Below are 25972 nucleotides of genomic sequence, written 5' to 3' on the forward strand. Positions count from 1 at the left end.
AGTCCCCCCGTGACTAAATGCATGGGCCGCCTGTGCCCCCGCCCCCCAAGATATGTCTGCTACTTAGCTCTGGAAAAAAAATATTATTGTTTATATTAATATACTGTATGTGGGCTAAAATGTTGTGCCCTGGGAAAAGGCGAAACAAACGTTAGCACATTTTATTGACGGACTCTTAACGCGCGTGCGCCGGGTGGTCGAGTCTCTTCAGTTGGTGAAAAGTTAACGACAGAAAAAAAGAATCAAACTCGTGCAAGCAAAACAGTCTAAACAGGAAATCAGAGTGAGTTACATATCCGTAAAAACAACTAAATGTAACTGCAATGCATTGCATAAGTAACATCGGCTCTTTTGCTTAATGCTGGCAATCAACTGTAAGTAATACTTGGAGGGCATGTAGGTCAAATGCATATGCCCCCCGCAACAGAACAACTGCCCCCCAGTTGAAGTGCTCTAGAACCACAACTGTTCAAAAGAGTTAGAGTTCTCCTATAATTTATTTCCCCCTAAAACTACCCTCCCTCTATTATAACTTTCTCTGTACCTTCTCCATGATCTTTACCTCTGGAGGACATTCAGCTGGACCTCGACTCCCACGGCGATGTCTTCAGGAACGCTGACCCGGGCCGGCCAAAGGGGGGCGCTGCTGAAGATGCCTCACTCCCGACGCACCCTCCCGGCGGGGTGGTGGAGAGTGAAATTGAACTGAAGGCCAGGATTGACAGTAGGTCCGTCCACCCACGGATGGGGGTGGGGGAGGGCTTAGTTACAATGCTTTACCATTCCGAAGAATGTAAGTACTAAAACACAGCGAGGCAATTAAGCACATCCAGGTCCGATGTTGATTTGGCACGCTCCGTCCGTAATGGATTATCCCATCACGACGCGCACATCTGAGCTGCTGTTACATTCCCATGAGCGAATAACAACTCACAATACAACAGAATTATCCATTATGCATGCAAACGCCTGGTAAATGCCCTAGATGGGTGTAATCACATTGCTGAGCATCTCTCTCTTCAGCACGGCAAAATAATTAATGTACATGTACATATAAGTGTAATTTTGTAAGGGGTGCATTGCCTGTATTACATTAGTAGCCTTCTGATGTCTTGTCGCAATTGTTTTGCATAATTAAAATACATTGAGGCTGTCAGAGGGAATATTCCGGAATATCAATCAACACGCAGCTTGAAAGATTTTTACAGATTTTGGGACTAACTTTGCTCCCTGGGACGTGAAAATGGCTCATAATGTTTACCGGTGGCCTTTCCAGATGATGTGGCAGCTATATCTGAGGGGGAGGGGAGGGGGGAGACCGCACCGGGAGCTGAGATGGGTGATTTTCCCCGCAGGGTGCTCCCAGAGGTCTCTGTGGAGAGGTGGGGTCCGCTCCTATCACTCTTGGAGGAGCTGTGGAAGTGGCTGCGCCGGATGGAGGAGGAGCTGAACCAGTGCGGGTCCATCGGAGGAGACGGCCTGACCTTACGGCAACAGCACAGCCGCTGCGTGGTCAGTGACCCTTTCTGGCACTTCCATGTGTGGTCCAGCAGGGGGCTGCGGTTAGCATGGCCTTAAAGCCCCTGGACCTGTGACTGACGGGGAGCTGGTTCGAGCTCTGCTACCACAGCCCCCTGCAAGCCACAAAAACACGATTGCCTTTTCCACTTGCTGTAGCATTAACTGGATCTAAATATGTTTGTTGCTCAGGTTAAAATTTTATGTGTTGCAATTGCAATGATAAGGAAATAGGGTGTAGCAAAAAAATGCTGGGTAACTCAAGGTTGGTTATAAAGTGTTTTTCCCTGGGCAGTGGTCCTGGAAAAAGATTCCTTCATTTTATTTACTTATTAGTACAAAATTTTAGTAGATGATGTTTTTTAAGGGCTGCTTTAATTCAGGTTGGAGAATAAATAAAATAAACGTGTTGTATTCTTTTTCGGCAAGATGTCTAAGACAGGAATCATGTTTGTTGAGTATTCTGATTCCTTCTGAGGTGTCATTTGTGACCTCAATGTCACCTCATGCTGGCCCTTAAACTTCATGCCCCCTAGTGGCCATCAAACATAATGGTTTCTGACTTCAAGCTATTCTGCCATAAAAAGCAAAACACTGCAACTGCATGTTTTCCCAAAATTGAGTTTTATAGAAATTGAGTTTCTTAGGCTCAGTTGTCTCTTGCGACGACAAACTTCGAAACCATTTTTAGTGTTAGTGCAGTTACTGTGTTTTGCCTTGTAGGACAATATTGGCACCTCTACCAATCTGTTTGAATATGTACACCGTCAGAAAAAAGGGTACAGCCCTTGTACAGTTTTGGTCTCCAAGGTACAAACAAATTTAATATACCCCAATGGTACAAAATGTTCCTCAGAGTCCATTTCTGTACCTTAAAAGGTACATTTACCTACAGCTAAGATACAGTTGACAGACTCTTGAGGGTACAGCCCTGGTGACAAGTAATTGTACCCTTTTACAGCATAAGTGTAGCAATAATTTTGTCATTTCCATTCTATGTTTCTGTCCACCATGTATACATCTGTCCAAAGCATTACATACCTCATAATGCAGTCTGTTGGTAGGAGGTTGTCTGTTGACTAAGAAATTAGGTTTTCGGACCAAATGATTTCAGGTTCCGCACTCGATCATTGTCATTCCATCCTGGCATCTCCTGCCTTGGTACCCCCATGCTGACTCTAGGCTGGATTTGACCCTGTACTAGATAAGTAGTCGGAAGATGGATGAATGGACTCGGTGTTAAACTTTTAACCTGAATTGCTTCAATAAATTGTTCGGCTATAAAAAAAGTAGCACAGCTCAAGACAACGGTCTGTAAGTCACTTTTTGAAAAAGTAAACTTAAATTAAAATATGTCGACTTGCCAGTGTTGATAAGGGATCTTTGTAATCTGTATGCCAACATGTATTAATTTGGAAAAAGAGAGATTTCGATTCTGTAATTTGTTTAACGCCTTTTCCAGAGCGTAAAAAATGAATTTGGGCACATGAAAGTCAGAGAATGTGAACTAGATTTGGTATGCTGACTTTGAATATCTGCTCTTTTAATTCCCGCCCTCCACGCTGTTTTGTAGCCCTGGATGTAGCTACCTGGATATGTTATGGAGTATGAAAACATCTGGTTTGAGGCTAATCGTAAATAAATTACTTTGCGAATACTTTAATGTAGTGTCGACAAGTGGAAGTTGAGATTTGAAAGCTGTTTTGTTTAATATGGAGTTTATATACACAGGAAAGAAACCACAGAGGTAAAATATCTAGTAGCAATATTTTGTGACAGAGGTTGTTATGTTTCGCAGCACGGTGTCTTGATGGGTAGTGCTATTTCCTCGTATTTCTGTGGTTGTGGGTTTCAATCCCACCCTTGGTCTTTGTGTGGAGAGCTTGCAGGTTCTGACCACGTCACACAGGTGTTGTACAGGTTCTCTGATTTCCTTTTTGCGGTCTAAAGGCATGCATTGAAGTTAACTGGAGTCTCTTTATTCCTCATAGTGTATGATTGTGTGTCTGAGCTGTGGTGGATGGGCATTGCATCCGCCCTGCCTGGTACCCTGCCTAGTGCCCTGCTTAGTGCCCTGCTTAGTGCCCTGCTTAGTGCTCTACCTGGTGCCCTGCTTAGTGCCCTGCCTGGTGCCCTGTGCTGCCTGGAACTGGCTTCAGGATCCTTATGAGTAGGATAAGTGCTTGGAAGATTGATGGATCACAAGGTTTATTAGTTGATTGTCTAGCACTATTCTGTCTAAGGTATCAAAAAATATGGCATTTGTTAAAACAAGTGGCAAAAAATCAGATCTAGACAAAAACATTTGTGATTAATTGCGATTGATTGAAACAAGGCTCAGTATGATACCCCATTATAACTTTATTAGTGCTGTTGCTATAAAATGACAATTTCTGCCTACATCAAAGATTTGGAGATATTTAAGGTGATTCAGAGTCATTATCTTTGGAAAAAATATTACCACGTTTAATGGGGTGCCTGTAACTCATTCATTTTACGACGTATGTTTTTTTCCTTCCGATCATTTTCATCCTTTACACACTTACTCATCTTTACCTTGTTAAAGGCAAATGGTGCCTGTGGTGTATTTTCTTTTGCACTTACGCGTTTCTCAGACCACATTTTATAACTGCACACCGATAAGTCTGTCCACTTGATTGCTTGTTTCACTAATGAGGACCTTCTTTATTATTATAGAAATTCTTCTGGAAGTTCTATTCTAGGTTTTTTATTTGCATATGTTTTGAATCTGCTTCAGTTTTTCCCACAGTGCATGATTAAAGTTTGATTAATTAAGCCATTCGCTTTCTCATAAGCAGCTTTGGAATCGGAATCATTAAACTCATCATTCAGCCTCTTAGAAAAGAGAAACAAGGAAAAAAAACATTCTGAAGAATGCAGGTTTCACTGAAACCATCTCATTTTGTAAAATGTGCTTTGTGGCATTGAATAAAAATGTAAAACACTAATAAGCATTACAATAAATATATGTACACATTTTAGACATTTATTGCTATTTTGTCATGCTCCTCCAATCCGATCAGTAAATGCTTGTGGTGTTTCTGGCTAAATATCCATAGTGTACAGATCACAAAACATCACGTACATCCCCAACTGTATAAGCCAAAGCCCACCATATAAACTGAGGAAGGAGAGTCAGAGTGAGCCGTGTGTCCTCTGATTATATACTTGAATAAAGTTCATACTTAAAGAATAGTTATTTGCCTTTACTTGACTTGTTTTGCTGGTTAGCATATTTTAAGTTTTTAAATAAAATTCAGTTTGAGGCCAGTAGTCTGCTTCAGAGAAATTCATGGAGAGATCTTGATGGATCTCATGCGGTATGGCAGCTATAAAAAGCCATCTTCCATTTCATCATAAATTTCCCTGCGTAGGACTAAAAGAACTTGAGTATTACCATTAACTCTAGCCAAGACACTGGCATAGGAATCTTTACAATTTTTTTTTTTGTTTTTTAGGTATATCCAAAAAACATAAAAGTAATAGTTTATCATAAAGGTGTATAGAATTGTGGATATAATATGAAGAAGATGAGAAAGACACTTTTTACAGTGTTAAATCACCAGATTTAATTTAGTTATTACCCATATATTGTACTTAAAAGGATCCCTGTGTTTTTAACATATGCCATCTTTTTGTGGGTATCCATGTAGAATTGGCTTTTATGGACTTCTAATAGGATAGATGGAGTGAAGCTGTTATCTTCAGAGAGAAGGTCTCTGTAGTGCAGGATTGTCCCTAGGGCAGTGTTTCCCAATGTGGTCCTCAGGGACTCACGGGACAGGCCATGTTTTTGCTCCCTCCCAGCTCCCGAGGGAGCAAAAATGTAGACTGTCTGGTCGGGGGCTCGGCAGGAGCAAAAACATGGACTGGCGCTGGGTCCCCGAGGACCAGACTCGGAAACACTGGGCTAGAGAGCAGACAACAGACTAGAATGTAGGACCTGGTTTTTAAAATCTCAGTGCTCTTCTCGCTCTGTACTCCGGCCTGAGGCTCACATTAAAGGGGCCCGAAATATATCACAGGAAACGACCATTTCAGTTAATCCGCCTGCTACCTTTCCCGCATCAGTGCGGAGAGCGAAACCTGGCACATGTCAGCCATAAAGTTGATTAATTTATTTCAAACGGCTGATTGCAGATTTCAGAGTACGGGTTCAAGGTCTGGCTCGTGGGATGGCGTCTTTGAGCCTTTTCTGCCAGACGTTTCAAGGCCAGTCATCCATCCATGTTTGAAGCTGCATTTCCCTGGTCATCATCTTTTGGTGGCAACAGATGTAATCAATTTGGTGAAATGAAAATGAAGCCCGTGGATGCAGCTGTCAGTCACTTTGGCCTGTTGTTTGTTTTTCTGCTATTTAAACTCGTGTTTCAGTTTTTTTTTTTTTTTTTTGTAAACACATCAAAATTTTTGCCGGGAAGCATTTTGTGTCATTTCTGCTAGCTGCAGATAAGTTCATATAACAAAGAGAAATTAATTACATTCTCCCAAAAGTCATTGAAAGCGTCTCAAATAAGCAGAGATTATGCAGTAATTGGGTGTTTGGAGAGAAAATGTGACTTTTTTATATGAAGTCAAGTGAAGTTCAAGGATAATAATAATAATAATAATTATTATTATTACTGTAGAACACTAAAAGCCTTATTATTATATATTTGATGTAGTAGTACAGTGTATTTATAAATACTGAATTTTGGGCAGTATTTACCTTGCTACAGGTATTCCTCAGGCCAAGTCTGGTCAGGTCAGTTTCTTTGCGAGATTTCCAGCTTGCTACTTGTTGTTAACAATGTTTCTACCAATAATTAAATTTATCAGCCTATGAAGTTCAGGGAGTATTTTCATGCTTAATTAGAATATTTATCTTCCTTTACCCTGAGCTGCCAAAATCAGGATTGTGGGGCCCCTGCTTCGCTCAGTGATAACCTTTATATATGGTTAGGTGGGCGATATGGCAAAAATATTGTATTACGATGTTTTTCAGACAGGATCACCACCCACGATCTTATCACGATTCTTTTTCATGTCTGTTTTTTACACTATTTTGCATGTTACCGCGTGGTTGTAGCAGCTGATGCACTCGCACGAGTTCCCCTCGCTGTTTCACTGTCAGCATACTCTTTTGGGCGTTTTCTTTTGCGCTGATGAAAAAACGTTTGTCGTGCTGCCATCCGACGTGTGAACCTGATCTTCGCAAGTTCTGCAAATAGCTGTCATTTACTCTGTGTCAGTCTTGAAAAATTCAAACAAGTTCCAAATGACTGATGTTGCATTCTTTCTAGGGACCAACTCTTCCATGACGTCCAGGCCACTGCGTCGCCAGATACGGAATGTGTTGCATGTTGGTATGAGGGTGCGAAAGGGAGAGAGGAAGAAATCCCAGGCAATACCTACTGTTTGCTGTCACCGGTTTATTGGCGTATTGAAATGGATTTGGCTGACGAAACAGCTTTAGATGCGTGTATGGCCATTGAACTGCCACTGATAGAATGCGTACTGTAGAACGATATTAACGATCTCTCCGTAAAGGCAGATCGTGGAGATGTTTTAATCGTTCACGTTCTAATATCACGAAATTTCACACCACTTACAGGCCCTGAGGACCAAGCTGGTGAAGTATGAGCATGTATTGGTCAGTATACTGGACCAGGCCTGCACGCTACTGGCCGACCAAGCCGTGGATGAAGCAAGTAAGCCATGGGAAAGCTCCACACCCAGACGCGGTGAGCGATTGGCTGGTGGTGCCAGGAAACGCTGATGTATTTCGTACTACTGTGTCCTTGAGTGATACTGCTTTGGAATGAATGTATTTTCACACGATTAATACGAATTGTAAAGTTATGCAAATGTGACACTAATGCTGTGTATATCCTTCAAAATGGGCTAACGGGCAAGATTCTTGCTGTGAATTTTGTCTTTCTTCTTAAGGTTACAGCAGTGGGGGCTTCTTAATTTAGCCAGTCAAAGTCCTGACTCCTAATGCAGGCAGGCTGTGCTGTCAAGTGGAGAGGGAGTTGGATTTTCAGGGGCGTGAATCAGAGCATGTTGATGGCACACTTCATTGACTCCGGGAAGCGCAGCTTCACTGACTTTGGTGGAACGTGCTGTCAGGCTTTCGGTGGCAGGGATGTAGCGTTTTCTTGGGATGTAGATCTCGGCCTGGGATGTCAGCCTGCGAGGAATGTATGTGACCATCGAAAACACAATGACATCATGTGACACACCCAGTCGCAGATTGTTTTTACTGCTTCATCCTTAAGTATGCTTTTTCCTGAGCAATGAAGCTAGAATATTCTAGAATATTATAGTAGAGAATAGTAATAAAAGGTTAAATTCTAATATGGAAGGCATATTTCATCTGTTAATTAAAGGTAAATGTATATTAAAGGTAATTATTTAATCATTGGCTGTGTTTGCAACCCCCCCCCCCCCCAAATTATGCATTTGCATGAGGTCCCCAAGGTCTGGCCACAGACAGTCACTACACTAGGAGTCGCGGGGGGGGGGCAGAGTGACTGGTTTAATGTAAGGTGATGGTGAGCAGAAGTATTACAACATCAGAGGCTGTTTGAAGGAAGAGCAGACAGTTAGCCTTTGGCTAACTGCTAAGCGGCCCCGCAGTGGGCTAATGGGGCTAATGAGCGTAATTTTCCAAGTTGAGCCGTGTACCAGCTCCTCCCCTGCTTCCTTAAGAGGCTGCAGGGGAGGAGCTGGCGCGGCTCACGGCCGAGGTCGTCCGCCATCGGGTCGAGGCGGTGCGGGAGTGCTGGGAGATCCTCAGCGGCCGGGTGGACGGCTGGCAGAGGAACATGGAGGAAGCCTTGGAGAAGCTGCAGGACAGCGAAGGGACGACCAGGCAACAGTCACAGGACCCACGAGAAGCCGGGAAGCCCGTGGGGGACATTGCATCCCTACTGGACCAAATTCAGGGGACTATTGTGAGTGCTGAAGCCAGGTCTAGGTTTAATATAACAGTATGAGCTTTTCCTATAGGAGACACATAGCACTTTCAACATTCAGACAATAGCAGACTTTCGCTCACTCAGTACTGTCTGATTCTATCAGGTCTTCACGGAGGAAATCGCACCTCTGGAATCTGACGCAACGCTTTCGAAGAGCAGCCCCAGCCATCTCCCAGCCCTCGGAGCTCTGCTCTCCCAAAACACGTCCAGACTCAGTAACCTCGGTATGCACTGGAAACTCATACAGGTGTGGAAAGTTCCTCCTTTGATTTTTTTTTAATCCTCTACATCCTGATTGGTATAGCATGGTATAGTGGAAAAAGTCTCAAAAAGTATAGTGGAAAAACTGTCAAAATCTACAAAAAGCTTGGCCCTCCCACGGGTCCTTGGTATCCTAAAGAGAGTTACCATTTCCGAATTTTTGCATTTACCCCCTCCATGCCCTCTCTTCCACCTGGGCCTTGATTTTAACAGGAAGAAATTATCTGTTTTAAATTCCCTCTAAATTGCCGGCACAGATGGCTTTGTCTGGCATCCCTAATGAAAGACTTAGAGCTGTCTCCACTGAATGCCCTTGCATTGTGCTCTGACGAGGTTTGACTCTTCGCTCTCTTCCGGGGTTCCGGCGTGCAGGTTTATTGAGTGCCTCCATCGATTAGTTCTTCTGGAGGACACCGGTAATTAAGCTGCTTTCCTAAAAAGCGACACCCGTGTGACCAATTCGCTCCGGACGCCTCCGGTTGCCATATCCCTGACCTCTACACGCCCAAGACCAAAACTCGGATAACGGAACAAAAACGCTTAGGGGTTGGGCTTTCTTTACTTTCTGAAACCTGCTTTCAACATACCAAGGACCCTTGTTGCTAGGGGCCATTTTTTGGTCATATATCGTCAGCTACCAGGAAATATAAGGAGTGATAGCTAAGCTCGTGGGAGTTTGAATTACACAAAAATGTTCTGAGGGCAGAAGAAAAAATGATTAGAGAGACAACCAATCATATTGTAGAGGAGGTGGATCCAAGCAACTAGAGGAAGTGGGAGCAAAACATCTGATTGCTTGGTCCCGTCTTCTGTAGTTGCTTGGACCCATCTCCTCTCTAATCTGATTGGTTGTCTCTCTGAACCGATCAATTTTCCTTCTGCCCTCAGCACATTTTTGTGTAAGCAAAACTTTCACTCCATGAGTGAAAGCTAAGTTAGTTGTGAATGCTTTAAAGGAGCAATTAGAGGAGCATTTCAGCCCGCCAGAGAGTTGCTGACACAAGAGTTTATACTGCGCTCACCTACACTGTAAAGTTCATGGCCTTTATCTGCTTTAGCGACTTTTAGACTTTATGTGTCCCCATGAACACACTGTCCTCATGGCAGCTATTTCCAGTCCAGATTCACTGTTAAGCATCAGAAAAAAGTATAATTTAGTGTGAAAAGGCCTCAAATTCCACACACACAAATAAATGAATATAAACTGGTTAAAAAATGACTGATTCAGATTATTATTTAACTTCTTGAAATTCTGTTTTCAGTATGAAGAGCTTTCTTGGAATATCCAAATATTGTTAGATGGTGCACTTGTAAAAGGCAGTCTGACTTATGGTCAACAGGTGGCCATGGAGGAGCGATTTGGCGTATTTCCGGACACGGGACCCTCATCTCAGCACTTCCTGTCCAGTAAGGAATCCTTCTGTCGGGACTTCCTGTCTTTGCTGTATCTTCTTCTGCATTATTAATCAGCTTGATTTTTAAATGTGTTTTCTTTATACTCTGCTGAGCACACAAATGAAACCTGAGCAAAGTGAGCTCTTCTGCTTTGTTAATAATTCAGCTTCCAATACTTCAGATGGTGATGAAATGATCATTAAGCTGCAGTTGACGAATCACTCCCCGCCCCCCCCCCCCCCTCATCTCTGTGTTATCATTGTGCTCCTTGTAGTGGCTTTTAACCTTCATTGGATTTGGTCTTGCAATATCCTGGCTAATCTTATTCACCCGGGATATAAATACCACAATACCGACAGAGCGAGATTAAGAGAAAAGAGGCAGAATGCTGTTTCAGCTGTAAATACCGAACTTGTTAGCATCTTAGTGGCCGTAGCGACTGACATGGGTTTCTGCCTTTTAATGGGTTTCGCATTAATTCCCGACTGATCTTCAGACTCTTATTCTGGGAATTAAGCTTTATTTCATTTAGATTATGTCTTCATGCCATTAGCCAGAGCCGTGACAAACTACCCAACCCTGTCAAGGCAACACATTCCCACCGTGCCCTGCAGGCGAACGCAACGGTTGCATTTCAAATTATTCACGTTATCGTCATAGTGGCTCATTTTCTAAGACGTTGCATTTCTGCATAATGCGTAATGCATGGTATAACCTGTCCTAGTCGTCTTTTGCTGAGTAATAATTTCCTGTTTTATGTAGCTTGCACTTTTTTGTTGTTTTTTTTCCCTCAGCTTCCGTTCAACTTCCATGGCAAAGAGCAGTTTCCCCAAACAAGGTCCCTTACTACATAAAGTGAGTTATATTCTACTCTTCCTCGGTTGGGCGGTGAAATGTGCAGGAGGGGACTGAAGGGGACGATAATGGGACGGAGAGAGGAGGCATTCAGTGCAAGCAAAGGCCATAAATCACAATGTTTCTGTTGAGGAACGTGAGCCCAAGGCTAGCATCAACTTTTCGAGCTGTGACACACCACGGAAATCTTCAAGATCTAAAAAAACACAGAGCTAAGACGGGGCATGTAACGGCCAAGGCTGGCCTTGTTTGTCGATCGACTTTGCAGGCCAAGAGCCGTAATGCTGGGCATTGTATAATATTCCACAGCAGGCTCCGCAAAAAACTCCTAAGGCAGTAGAACGCCTATTTAATTTAAGACGTGCTATAAAAAGAATTAGAGCATATTTGCAGATAGACCATTTGCACTTTCCCTTTTGTTTATGTGTTATTTATTTACTTATTAGTCTGGGAGGGTGCCGGGAGCGAGGTTGTGCATAATTCATAAAGAAGTGGATAAAGCAGTCTTTCTGCAGTGTCCATAAATGAAGATTTATGATGATTTCAGCTTTCCTCCACAAGTCTTTCCATCGCGTGTCGTGCTCCGCTGGGCAGAAGCGAGGCGACAGATCATATTTATTCCCAGATTTATCTCCTGTGTAATTTTCCCCCGGATTACAAGGTAGACATGAAAGGAAAATGTCAAAGTCTTACAGCGTTTGATCTGAGGACATCTCAGCCGGCAATAATAGCTGTTGTTCTCATGCTTGTAGGAGTCATAAAAAGCACTTCAGATACTACCTCCAAATGCTTAGATCTACCTCATGTGTCACTCCTCAGATATATAAATCCAAATGTACCCTTAATTTTAATTGTCCATTTATTTAATTAGATTAAACTTTTGACCTTGCTTTTACAACAGAACTGAGAATTCCTCTGAAGCAGAAAAAAAACGTCATTCAGGTTAAGATCTCACAGTTTAAATCTACGGTGGACAATTCTACTGCTGAAAGATCCCTTGGCCTGTTAGAGTCTGTCAGTTAGCACTCCATTTAAACATAGCATGTCAGCCGATGCAACTCACACTCCAAAACATCATATTGAAGGGAGCGGTTTAGCGCTGATTCTGAAAACTAGCAAACCCCACGGCTCCAGAGGTCTGGAATGGATCCTGCTTCTTGCCGCCAAAATGAGAAATGATTGCAATAAAATTGGCTATAAATTTAAAAAGGACCTCTATAAGCATATCAGCCATATTAATTTGGGTGACCCCCAGCATCAGAAACACACAAAAACAACAATGTAATATTGCCCCAGCACATTCTAAGCATTAAATAAAACATTGTATTCCCTGTGTTACCTTCAGTTGTCAGTCGACCTGTTGCATTTCCATGACACAAAGACAATAAGCGGAGTAGCAGACTGCTGGCTTAAACACTGCTTGCTTACATTTAAGATGTAATTGTACCTTCATCTTTGTGTTCACCTTCGATAAATTAGATACTTGTGGTGTAACTAAGTTCTGGGATGTAGGAGATAAAGCTGTTTCAGGTAGGACAATGATTTAGACACTAAAGTAGATTAGACATTTGTTTGTCTCCTGGGTAGAAGACATTAAGACTTGTTCTCTCTAAATCAACCGAATGAACTGTATTAAGTTGGCTGTGTCTTAAGAACATTTGAGTTTACCCAGATGACATCACAAATAAAGTTTGTTTAGCATCTACTATTACTGAATAGAGGTTCCGTGCAGTGTAATGTGAATCTTCTTATGTGTACTATTTTACTTGTTTATAATGATGTCTGAAATTTAAAAATGTAAAAACAGGTCCCAGAAACGTTTGTTCTCATTGAGATACTCTTATAAAATACACAGGAAGATGACATGACCACAAACATTTTCAGGTTTTGTGTTCACATATTAGAACAAAATATACATATAATAAAATATAAAGTTATTTTTAGAAACTGACAACAGACAAATCTTTAAATATCTTATAATGTCCTTTAGAAAAAAATAATCCTGTTGGTATTATACTGTAAATACTGAGCTATTTCACACTTCATGCTATTTCACAGATTACCATTGACCTACAAAGATGATGCGTGCAGTGGGAAGGATAACCGTGTTTGTGACGTATAACTGGTCGGTTGCAACATACTGGTCCTGAAAGTGCAAATGCTATTGTGCATTTACCATTAACCATTTCCACTTCTACAAACTGGGATCGTTTTAAGGTGTATGGTTGCGAAGAAAATAAGCATATGTTTAAACAGTATTGTCTAAACAATGTTTAGCATTGTTTTTCTTTAAGATCTGAGGATGTTTTATGGAGGATGCTTAAGAGGACAGATATGGCGCATCAGAGAAATGATTGCAAATCATTTCCTGTGAGTGAAAATGGCTACAATAGCAATGTGTCAGTTAATGGCCTATTTAAACACTTGTTTACCTAATTACCAAGATAATGTTGCTGTGCTATTGCTACTACTGCTATTACCACCAACTGTTCCTTGGTGTAATGATTGGAGAACCTGACTTAGAACTTCAGTTTTCCAGAATGTCCCCCTGGGATCGATAAACCTAACTTTAGTCTTAATCTTGAACATCTGGCTTGTGCCCAATGATTCCTGTGATAGGGCTCATGCTTGCCATGACCCAGTGCAGGATAGGTGGTTATGGACGATGGACTGAGGGGTTGAATAATAATAATAATAATAATAATAATAATAATAATAATAATAATCATAATATAGGGGCCAGGTAAGTTAGCACAAAGACACTAGGGTTCCACCTGTCTGCTTGTGTGCAGCTGTTGCTCTGTGAAATCGTTCCTTTATTGCATTATTTTCCTTTTAAGCCACATTGCACTGATCAGTCGTCTCTTAATCTTTATTGTCCCTCGAATGGCGTGACCCGCAGGTAAACCACATCCAGTCAATTTTAGGGAATAATACACGGGCTCAACCGGCTAACGGGCTCAGTTTTATTAAATAAACAAACAAACAAACAAACAAATAAATTGTGCGTCTCCATAGTGAGTGACTTAAACGCATTTCAGAAGTTGCGAGTTGTGTTCAGTAAACGCCCAAGACAAATGGGAAGCCAGTAAATATTGATGAACACCTGTCTAGGTCTACAGAGCCCTTTTCACTGGTCAGCATCAGCATCATTTAATCTAAAAGACTTTAATAAGGAACATTTGATCTGTAAAGGAGAAAAATACTATTCCTTGTCACAACCACAACCTTAAAACTTAACCAAACATTAATAAAATACAACTAAGTAAAAAAAAAAAAAAAAACACAAATTCTGAAAGACTAAGAAAGAAAGGACTATATCTAATAATAATCAGTATTTTAAAATGGATAATTATGTGAAGTTCTTCAGTGCAGGAGTTCTGTTAGTGAACTGCAAACTGGGTGATGAGGCGATATCAGAGAGCTCATTGTGAGACTGCTGATTATTTGATTTCAGGCTTGTCAAGCAGGAAACAGCAGATGTTGTTCTGTCGCCGTGGATGGCTTCCTGTAGAGAAGGAGAGGACTGATTTTACTCTGAGAAGACAGTAAAATGAACAAAACAAATATAACAAAAAAGAATCTAGGCATTATACAGCATGAAGATGGTACCCATGGCATTTTAGGCAATTTTGCAATTGATTGAATATGGATTTGCAGATCAAAAGTATTTAATTGCTTTTTTTTCATTAATTAAATATATAATGGCATTTGTAAAAAAGTAATTAGAATTCAGCCACCAAGTATGATTGCAGTAAAAGCTTACTTTCATGAGTTTATCTGTTTATTTTTTTACAGCCATGAGACTCAAACAACCTGCTGGGATCATCCAAAAATGACAGAGCTCTATCGTTCACTAGGTATTTTTTCTCTTTTCTCTCTTAAAAGCACTGTCATGCATCGTGGTCTTTCAGAAAACAAGCGCTGTTGGGTCCACAAAGCACCAAAAAACAGAGAAGTGTGTTGTGATTGAACCTAATGTAAAGTTAGTCATTTGAAGTCAAATTTTGTTGTATAGCCATGCTTATATTAAAATATTCCCATTTGAACTGTCGACTGTTTTTAGGAACTGTACCATATTTTTGCGTGTATTTTCTTTTGTGTGTAAGCATATTCCTTTCACATTCTGCCTAATTATGTAACGTTTGCTCTGCTAAGCAGCCAACCTGAACAATGTGCGTTTCTCGGCCTACCGGACCGCCATGAAGAGCCGGCGAGTGCAGAGGACCTTGTGCCGTAAGTGATCGCCGCTGTCTAACGTGGTTTCGGAGGTTATTCTCGTCCCCCGAGGCATCAGTTACTGCATGCACCCCCCCGACCCCCCCACCCTTGACAGTGTTGAGAGTTATACAGAGTTTACCTGTCCTTATTAAAGTCTTTTTATTTACATTTTTAATAAACCAGTAATATTGTCAGGATTCGGGATCGGGCGAGCCGAAAAGCAGGCGATCGGAGCCGTCAATACGGACAAACGGGGTTTTATTAGGCGAGGGAAGACAGGAACGAACATCCAGAACAATACAATGACGGAACTGGGGACTACTGACTTAGACACGGACTAAATACACAAGACAAGCTAGACTTAATAGGACACAGGCGAGCACAATCAGGATTGAACACGAGGTAATGAGGGGGGCGTGGCACACATCGGGATCGTACGGAGCAGGGTGTGACAGAACCCCCCCCCAAAGGCGCGCACACCGGGCGCGCCAGAGGAGAGGCGACGGACGAGACGAACCGGGAAAACAGGACCTGGAAAACAAAACAGAACGTCAACCAAAACCAGGGAACAGGATGGAGACACAGAAGACCAAGGACGAGAGGAAGGACAAGAGACGACACAGAACAGGGAAGGCAGACAGGCAAACAAGGAAGGGAGACACAGAAGGGGAGACAGGCGGAACAAAAGGGCCAGGAGTGAACGGAGGAGGAACAAAGGGACGAGGAGCAGAGACAGGCGGGACAAACGGAAAGGGAGGAGGAACAAGGGGAGCACGAGGGAGCCCAGGCGGGCGACGGGCAGCGGCCGGAGGGGCCGCAGGCGGGAGGGAGAAGGGAGCTGAAGGGGACCACCCAGGGGCCAAGGGAACGGGACGAGGGAGTGACGGAGGGGACACGGAGGGAGCAGGAGGGAACACCGGTGCAGGCAGGCAAAAGGGGGAAGCCGCGGCAGGCGGAGGCGCAGCCGGAGCCGGCGAAGGCGCCGTCCGACGCCCAGCCGGAGCAGGGGGGCCCGGAGGCGACCGACATGGAGCCGGAGGAGGGACCGAGGACCGGCACCGAGGATCCAGGGGGGGACCCGGCGGCGACCGCCGACCCCGAGCCGGAGGACCCGCAGGCAGCCACCGAGCCACAGCCAGGGGCTGAACGGGCGAGCCAGGGGGCAGGGCGGGCGGGACCCGGGCCCTACGCCTATGTCCCCGTCCCTTGCTGGAGACGGAGAGGCGGGGTCCTGGGGGGCGTTGGCTTTGCCGGGGTAAGGGCGAGGGAGTCAGGAAGGAGGTGCCCGAGGGTGTAGATTCGGGCAGAGCAGGGGGCATGGCTGCAGGTGATGCAGCCGGGGCCGCGGGCGTGGCCTCAGGCGGGCCGGGCAGGACTGGAGAGGCGGCCTCGGGCAGGGCCGCGGGCAGGTGTCCAGCAGGGGGCGCCGCGGTGGGCGCCACCTCAGGCAGTTCAGGCGAGTGGCCAGCAGGGGGCGCCGCAGGCAGAGCGGCGTCATCCTCCGCTGGCGTGCGGCCAGCAAGGGGCGCCGCGGGCAGAGCGGCGTCATCCTCCGGCGGTGCGACTGCCGGTGAGCAGGGCTGGCCGGACAGGACAGGCGAGACAGGCAGGACAGGAGCCGGCAGGGCAGGCGAGACAGGCAGGACAGGAGCCGGCAGGGCAGGCGAGACAGGCAGGACAGGAGCCGGCAGGGCAGGCGAGACAGGCAGGACAGGAGTCGGCAGGGCAGGCGAGACAGGCAGTTCAAGAGCCGGCAGAACAGGCGAGACAGGCAGTTCAGGTGCCGGCAGAACAGGCGAGACAGGCAGTTCAGGTGCTGGTAGGACGGGCGCCGCCGTCACGTGGCCAGCACGGGGCACCTCAGAGGGCACCTCGGGTGTGCGGCCAGCAGGGGGCGCCTCGGCGGGCACCTCATTCGGAGCTGCAGCGGGCACCCTTGGTTCCTGGTCACCAGGGGGTGCCGCCATCACGCGGCCAGCAGGGGGCGCCGTCGTGGGCGCCGCCCTCACGCGGCCAGCAGGGGGCGCCGTCGTGGGCGCCTCCATCACGCGGCCAGCAGGGGGCGCCGTCGTGGGCGCCGCCATCACGCAGCCAGCAGGGGGCGCCGCCATCACGCAGCCAGCAGGGGGCGCCGCCATCACGCAGCCAGCAGGGGGCGCCGCAGCGGGTGCTGCAGCCAGAGTGGTAGCAGCTGCAGGAACTGCAGGCAGGTCAGGCAGGACAAGCGGGTCAGGTGGGTCAAGCAAGACAGGCGAGTCAGGCTGGACAGGCGGGTCAGGCAGTGCCGCGGGCAGAGCGGCGGCATCAGCAGCAGGCGGTGCAGCCGCGGGCAGATCGACGGCGGCAGCAGGCCGCGCAGCCGCGGGCAGATCAGCGGCGGCAGCAGGCAGCGCAGCCGCGGGCAGATCAGCGGCGGCAGCAGGCGGGTCAGGCTGGACAGGCGGGTAAGGCGGTGCCGCGGGCAGAGCGGCGGCATCAGCAGCAGGCGGTGCCGCGGGCGAAGCGGCGGCATCAGCAGCAGGCGGTGCCGCGGGCGAAGCGGCGGCATCAGCAGCCGGCGGTGCAGCCGGCAAAGCGGCGGCATCAGCAGCCGGCGGTGCAGCCGGCAAAGCGGCGGCATCAGCAGCAGGCGGTGCAGCCGCGGGCAGATCGGCGGCGGCAGCAGGCAGCGCAGCCGCGGGCAGATCGGCGGCGGCAGCAGGCAGCGCAGCCGCGGGCAGATCGGCGGCGGCAGCGGCAGCAGGCAGCGCAGCCGCGGGCAGATCGGCGGCGGCAGCAGACAGCGCAGCCGCGGGCAGATCGTCCCAGGCAGGGAGAAGAGAGCAAGCCCCCAAGAAGAGAGTCTGGGCGGCTTCTTCTCCCTTTCCCCTTCGCCTCTTTCTCCGCCGTCCGGATCTTGTAGGTAGAGGCGGGGTTTGAGCGGCGGAAGCCGCGTTGAGCTCAGTTATGCGCTCGGGGACGGACGTCTTTCGCCGGGCGGCGGAAGCCTTTGCCGTCTTGGGGAAGACCGGGAGGAAGGCAGATGGTGAGCCGGGGGGCGGTTCCAAGCGGGGGTACCCCAGGGGGGCCAGCCAAACTGCCGCTCTCTCCCTCAGTCGCTGGAGGTTTCTGCCGACCTCGACTAGCGGCCGTTGCTCACCGGTGTGAAACCTCCCCAGGAGGAGGTCCCAACACCTGTCGATCAAGGAACGAGCTACCGGATCCTCCTGGAGTTCCAGGTAGTTCGTCCACTGGACCAACTCCTCTTCCATGGGGATTCCTCCCCCAGTAGCGCTGAGCTCGTTTTGGAGTTCCGTCATTCTGTCAGGATTCGGGATCGGGCGAGCCGAAAAGCAGGCGATCGGAGCCGTCAATACGGACAAACGGGGTTTTATTAGGCGAGGGAAGACAGGAACGAACATCCAGAACAATACAATGACGGAACTGGGGACTACTGACTTAGACACGGACTAAATACACAAGACAAGCTAGACTTAATAGGACACAGGCGAGCACAATCAGGATTGAACACGAGGTAATGAGGGGGGCGTGGCACACATCGGGATCGTACGGAGCAGGGTGTGACAAATATTATGATGAACATAATATTCACTGTCAGCCATTCACTTTGCAGTACTTGTCACAGCTCGGTAAGAAGCATAAGCTTGACTCTGACCTTGCGGCAGCTGTCGTTAGGCTCCCAGCAGTGGCTTCAACACGTTTAAATGTGCGGCTCAAGCAAAGCAATGCAAATTATTCCTCTAATTACCATCCAGACAACAAAAAAAGTTGCGGAAAGACATTAAGCTTTTCACGCATGGCTAGTACATGTATTCTTAGTCTTAGGGGACCCAATCGCTGTTCTGTGAAATATTTATTTTGCAAAGGGTTTAACCTGAATAAAATCATGGGGAAAAGGTATTGCTGGATCCCCTGCTGGTCTGGGCAAAAGTCCTTTTTTCAGGTCATTGCCATTTCAGTTTGTTTGACTGTTGAATATTGGATTAGTCACCCAGCCATGGGGCTCTGAAAAAGGACACAGACTGAATCTTCTGGGCTCAGTGGCGGCCCTGCTCATCAACACACATTGTTAATGGTATTAATGCACTGTGTATTCCTTGTATTATGCACGTAGGATGTTATTTGATGTTTGTTATACATGGGTTTTTCATTTCCGGTGCTGTTTCCCTCACTGTCTGTCACTCTTGTTTCTTTCGTTTCTTTGTTTCGTTCAATCTGAGTTACTATACTTTATTATATTTACATGATAACCTTGAATTCCGGTCCATGTTTCCACCTTAGATGTTAGGAAAAATGCTAATTCCGTTAATTATAGGACTGAAGTTTTACAATTATAGTTGTGCTGTTAAAATATAATAATTATAGACCTCTATGGGCAGAAGGTATGGCGATTTTATTCCAGCTGAACTTGTAATTAATTAACTTTAATTGCAATTATATGCCTTGTAAAATTACATGTGGCTGTTCTTGTATTGCATAGAATTGATTTTGGTTATAAAATGTCTTTAAAGTCTGGGAAGGGTTAAAGAAATCAGAGTGACTTAGTGATTCATTTAATCGGTCTTTTAGTTACTTAATTGTTTGAGGACTAATGACCCTCAGATAATCATTAATCATTTCAAATAAAAAAAAAAACATTCTATTATTCTTCGTTTAAAGTAGCTAGTCCAGAAGAATGTGCTTGTTTGTAGTTTTAATTATATATGTATATAAAAGAACATATCAGTGATTCAGAAATGGTTTGTAATTGGCTACTTCCATTATAAGTTGTACTCTACAGCGTTAGACAATGTTACAATATTTATGCTCATCTACGTTTTTTTCTTCTCCACCATCTACAATATTGATGGTCATGTTTTGCTTTATTCAGTTATCTAGAGGGATTTTTTTGGTGGGGTTATTCCATTCAGCATGGAGGCTGTTAAAATATTTAATTAAATCGACTTAATTGTATTATAAATCACACTGTGATAGGTCTGAGTTGGTGTGAAAGTACCCTAGTTCGTATGTATCAGTAAGGCCTTCTCAGAAGACCATTTAAGATAAAGATGTAAGGAGTTTCTGTTTGGAAACAGAACTTCCTTAGCTTGCTGTTTCTTACCTGCTCTTTGTTGTCGGAATGAACCCTTTTGCCCTACAGTTCAGGCTGAGAGTTTGAATCCAGCCTTTGGGTGGCACAGTGGGTGATCTTGTAGCCTCGTATCTCAGCTCTGTGTGTGTGAGTTTCTTGCTGCTGTCCAAAGAGACTTAAGTCCAAAATCCCCTCGATGTATAACTGGGATCGACTCCAGATCTACTGTAACCATGCATGAAGAGTCTTTGAATGAAAAAAAACATTCAACTACTAATTAGCTTTCTTTTGATTAACTCAGGCTTGATTAAGGTATCCATTTTGGGCTGTGTGGTTTATTTTGCTGTTCTCTTCCTGGTAGTGTTTCTGGTCTTGTTTCCTCCTTGGCATTATTACAAATCCATGTCTGTGTCCCAAACCGACTTGCATTGTTGCAGATTAACCAATTATCTCAATTAGCAGCCTATCTCGCCTCTTCACTATAAATTTTAAATTTAATAGGCTGTGTAATTGAACAGACTCAATCAAACCTCATATTGCGTCGGGATACACAATGTGGTTTAGGCAGCCATGAAGGGTAGTGTGAGGGCCAGTCTACCTCTCTATCCTTTTTAGATACATTAAAGTAGCATAAATGATTGGTCAATCTTATCCTAATTCTGTTTGATTCTGCTTTTCATTGACTTAAACAAAAAATTTACTTGTTGGTAAAAACAGAAGTATTTTTATTGTTTTCTGTTTAACATTTGCATACTGTGGTCTACACTTTGATCACTGGTTAGTATATATGTACAATAGTTATATAAAGAATATATTATTTGAACACAGCTGTTGCATCCCAATAAAGGAAAAAAAACTTTAGTCTTATGTAGCAACACACTAAAAGTCCCCTTTTATAGACCCAAACAAAGCAACAAAGAAGTGGTCCTCTGTTCAAGCAGAACATATTTATTCATGGCTATACTGGCTTGCTTTGTAGAGACTCTAGCTTGGAAATGACTTACAATCCTTACAATGATGCATTCATCATCCCTCTGAGGCAAAGGAACGAGATTTATAGGCGAAGGTTGCCACTGAACCAACAGAGTCAATTATCCTTCTGCTCTCACTCTGCTGTTTTGAATTTAGTGTAAAGGGCAACAATTGCATGACGTAAAGGCCAGGTAGGTGCAGATGTTCTGTATGGCTTTCCAAATGCCTTGTTTCCCATTAATGTCAATGCTTCAAAACAGGAAGGCCTGCTCAATATTACCTTCAAATGCAGTCATTTAGGATGATGCTGTCCGTTTGGAAATGTTTGTTGATCAATAGTTTTGAGGAAACTACAGACCTACAATTAAGTAACAGAGATATTGATGGTGATGGTTTTTTTTTAAGAAATGAATGCATTTTGTAGGTCATGCATTCAGATTCATCTCACACATTTTGCCTGTGTATAAATAAACAATGCCATTGTCCGTTGCCTTTCAGTTGATTTATTGGACCTGAGCACAGCCCAGAAGATTTTCGAGCAGCATAAGCTCAGAAATGGCAGGCTGTTAGACGTGCCTGACGTCATCAGCTGCCTGACCAGTATATATCACCTGCTGGGGAAAAGCCACGGGGGACTGGTCGACATCCCTCTCTGCGTGGATTTGTGTCTCAACTGGCTTCTCAATGTTTACGACATGTGCGTCTATGCTGGCTTGCCATTCAGAGCACAAACAACTAAATGACTGTAATAGAATTCAAGTGTCAACATTTTTATTAAAAACAAGAAAAATGAGGAACTATTAAAAGTGTAGTATTACCCAATATTGTGGTGCAGTACTGCAAAAATTTAGTAGAAAATGAAACTGACATGCCCATAGAGAGATTATGACAGTATCATCCTGCCAAATGTTGTTAACTGCTGGAGATGAATCCAGAAGCCTGAATAACCAACCAGGCATTGCTAATTAGTAAGCTGATGTTTTCGCTATGTTTTCTGTAGAGGTCGGAGTGGGACGATTCAAGCGCTCTCAATGAAAATTGGATTGCTGTCTCTCTCCCAAGGGCATCTGGAAGACAAATATGAATGCAAGTATACACAAAGCTCTGGGTCTTCCATCCGTCCGTCCTAATGTGTTAAATTATTGTAATGTCTCCTGAATATGTAACAATTTTATCATCATTCAGTGCAAAATGAAATGTGGTTTTTCTCTTTGTCTTTTAGTGTTTTTTTCTAGCTTTTTGTGTCTAGCTAGTTTTGTTTTACTTTTAACAATTATTTAAACTAGTTTCAATTAAGAATATATTACAGGTATTATAAAAATGTAAAGCTGTTTAGAAATATTAAATATATGCCAAAAACAGTAATATGTAGCATAGTCTACCTAGAATATAACTCGCACACTAACAGAACTGTTAAAACAGTCTGTGCAGATATGATAGTCATGGCTACTTTATATGTAACTTCCAAGTAATTCCAGCTGGAAGAATGTCCAATGCAACAGAAGAATTATCCCTCTGAGTGCTGTTTTTGGTCGGCACGTCGGGACCAAGGGGAGAAATCACACATATCACTGTGTAACAAGGCCTGACACCTTTAGAGGCCTCCTATGAAGAACAGGGCTATATTCGGTTCAGCTCCAGTGTGGCTGCACCTTACCGCGCGGTTTTTACGCTGCCCGTCAGACTGCCGTGACTGACACCCACTGCAGAGGAATCAATACCCTTCATTGTGTATGAGCTAACCGGCTTCAGCATGTTCGTTACCTCTAGTCTAAGATAATGCCGATGTACATTACTTCTCTTACACTGTATTTGCAACTCTGTAATTATAACATTTCTCGATGCAAATCACCTTCTATGCAACACACTGTATTTTGCCAGAGCGTATAGAAATAGCATGTCCAGTCTTGTTATATGTGGAGGTTAAAGATATTTTTAGAGCTGCCTCGTTCTTCTCCACAACCCAGCGCCCTTAAAAGACCTCAGAAGACCTTAGCATTAACATTCCTGTACTTGCATGATACTACAAATAACTATACTAATAGAGAGTGAAAGCTGAGTAACAGTAAATGGTTGTTGTATAGTCTTTAGAGGCTGAACTGCCTCTAAATCAATATCATTCAACGTTGACATCTTTTGACGATGTTGGACCTCACTTAGTCCTGCTCATCTTGCTGACTCTGACTCCTCATGTTTGTTTTTATATCTTTTGGCGTGAAATTCTGCACGGTTGGCGTGTCCCAGACTTGTTCCGGCAAGTGGCTTCCCCGGAGGGATCCTGTGACCAAAGGCAGCTGGGAATGCTGCTGCAGGATGTCATCCAGATCCCGCGGCAACTGGGAGAGGTGGCGGCCTTCGGGGGGAGCAACATCGTGCCCAGTGTCCGCAGCTGCTTCCAGCACGTACGCTTGTCGAGGCCACGCTAGCCAAGCGCGAACGGGTGCCGGACTTGGCCAAGGCACTTACGAGAAATCCCCCACATGACTTAGTACAAACGTTGGGACATCATTTGAATTTAGCTCAAAGGGTAACAATTCCATGTAACAAAGTATGTGATTAAAGTACGGTTATAAAAATCTCATAGTCCTGAGTCACGTTTTCGCGTATTTGAAGCTCAGAATTAAATGGGCAATAAATTTTGTCCTTGTGTCCAAAAATACTTCCTTCTGATCTCCTTCATATATTTGGATCCTTGAAGGCCGGAGAGAGCATTTATAAACCAGACAGATCCTCCATCTAGTCCTTGACCATAGGTGGCTCTCACTCTGTTTTGGCACGTCGTATGGGAGTACGTATCATTTAATGTACCATGTAATGAAGAGATTGTGCCTTTGGCCCAGTGATTTATTATCCTGGTGTAATTGATTCATTACTGTGTAATTGTATGAGTGTCAGCCTGCCACGTAAGCAGCCGGACTTGAATTGAAAAGGTCTCCACGTTGTTCTACTGTACGGAAGCGATTCTACATGCAAGATGTTAAACAGAGATGTCCTTGCCCGGCTCAGTTGGGGAATCCTACCCTGTTTTCAGACTAGTTAATATCTCCAACTTAATCACCATGGGTGGAGGTGAAGGAGTATCTTATTGGGATTGGGTGAGGGAGTATCTTATTGGGATTGGGTGAGGGAGTATCTTATTGGGATTGGGTGAGGGAGTAGCTTATTGGGATTGGGTGAGGGAGTATCTTATTGGGATTGGGTGAGGGAATATCTTATTGGGATTGGGTGAGGGAGTATCTTATTGGGATTGGGTGAGGGAGTATCTTATTGGGATTGGGTGAGGGAGTATCTTATTGGGATGAAAGAGGCATGCTTTAGGTGTGTTTTTTGTATGATTGACCTAGGGGGATGTTTGTAGCATGAATGAGAATTGACGCTGGTGGTCTTCTATTGCAGTTGCCAGGCCCACCACAAATAATTATTGGGTCTGGAACATAATTACTTCAACCGGGATCCCATGACATGCGACCCTTCTCACCTGGGCTCCCTACTGCCCCCCCCCACACCCCAGATAGCTGATGTTTCTCTGTCCACATGACCAACAGGGAAGGATCGAGTGTGTGTTTCTCCACCCTTGCAGGTGAAAGGAGAGATGGGAATCGAACCCGCTCAGTTTGTGGAATGGATGCGCTTGGAACCACAGTCCATGGTGTGGTTACCGGTCCTCCATCGCGTGGCGGCCGCCGAGACGGCCAAACACCAGGCCAAATGCAACATCTGTAAGGAGTTTCCCATTGTGGGCCTCAGGTACACATCTGGGATGGCCAGTGGCCCCTAGGGGTCAGCCCGATGACCGAGCCGCGCCCATCAAGAATGTGAAAACTGTGGGGGCTGCTGGGAAGGGGAAGGGGGTGAAGACATGTTTGAAGAATAGGGACTGAAATTCCTCCAGTACTCTCCCCATCTTAATTATACCATGTTAAATATTCCATGTGAATATTTTTACCTTTTATTTTTGGCGTAAGAACTGTTTAAAATTTATTCAGAAGTCACAAAATGATGGGTCTAACTAGAATACTTTTCTTAATGGTCTTCTGTTAAATAATCATAATAGAAGCATGATGATTATGACTGTGGTCTGCTAAGCTCTCTTAAGGTCCCTCTCCTATAGTGGGAACAGTATATAGATTTGGGATCTGCTTTGACTTTCCTGTAGGCAAAACTGCCATTTTCTTACGTAAAGCACGAAACCTGACTTTGTGCCCCATCTGCACAGGTACCGCAGCCTCAAGCACTTCAATTATGATGTGTGTCAGAGCTGCTTTTTCTCCGGCCGGACGGCCAAGGGCCACAAGCTGAACTACCCCATGGTGGAGTACTGCACCCCTGTGAGTCCTCCGTGGGGCTGCCACCAACCCCCACCGTCCACGTCAATCTCTAATTAAGGGCCTGTTACAAAAGTCGAAAATCGGTACCAAACAATACAAGACACTGCAAAACAATACAGACAGTGAGAAAACAGTACAGACACTGCGAAAGCAATTCAAGACAGTGCAAAACAATACAGACAGTGCAAAACAATATGCAAAAGTATGAAAAAATACAGTGCAAAGCAATACAGACAGTGAGAAAACAGTACAGACACTGCGAAAGCAATTCAAGACAGTGCAAAACAATATAGACAGTGCAAAAGCAATTCAAGACAGTGCAAAACAATACAGACAGTGCAAAACAATACACAAATGTATGAAAAAAT

At 44.8% G+C, this 25972-nt stretch overlaps 1 protein-coding gene across 11 annotated transcripts in view; it reads left to right on the top strand.

Moving 5' to 3' along the window:
• LOC111857990 (utrophin-like) overlaps positions 1–25972 on the top strand; it is a 65671-nt gene that overhangs the window by 22354 nt on the left and 17345 nt on the right. For 4 of the 11 annotated variants that reach the window (XM_023839328.2, XM_023839331.2, XM_023839334.2 and 1 more), the window contains exons 2-15: positions 571–728; positions 1356–1512; positions 7133–7262; positions 8233–8477; positions 8605–8748; positions 10103–10169; positions 10952–11012; positions 14811–14872; positions 15171–15248; positions 21775–21973; positions 22277–22362; positions 23521–23678; positions 24857–25023; positions 25493–25604. In XM_023839328.2, coding sequence (XP_023695096.2) covers positions 571–728; positions 1356–1512; positions 7133–7262; positions 8233–8477; positions 8605–8748; positions 10103–10169; positions 10952–11012; positions 14811–14872; positions 15171–15248; positions 21775–21973; positions 22277–22362; positions 23521–23678; positions 24857–25023; positions 25493–25604 — 1824 coding nt within the window. The other 7 variants (XM_023839330.2, XM_023839339.2, XM_023839335.2 and 4 more) reach the window with 6 other exon arrangements.

Source organism: Paramormyrops kingsleyae, chromosome 14, assembly GCF_048594095.1.
Source record: "Paramormyrops kingsleyae isolate MSU_618 chromosome 14, PKINGS_0.4, whole genome shotgun sequence".
Classification (NCBI taxonomy): domain Eukaryota; kingdom Metazoa; phylum Chordata; class Actinopteri; order Osteoglossiformes; family Mormyridae; genus Paramormyrops; species Paramormyrops kingsleyae.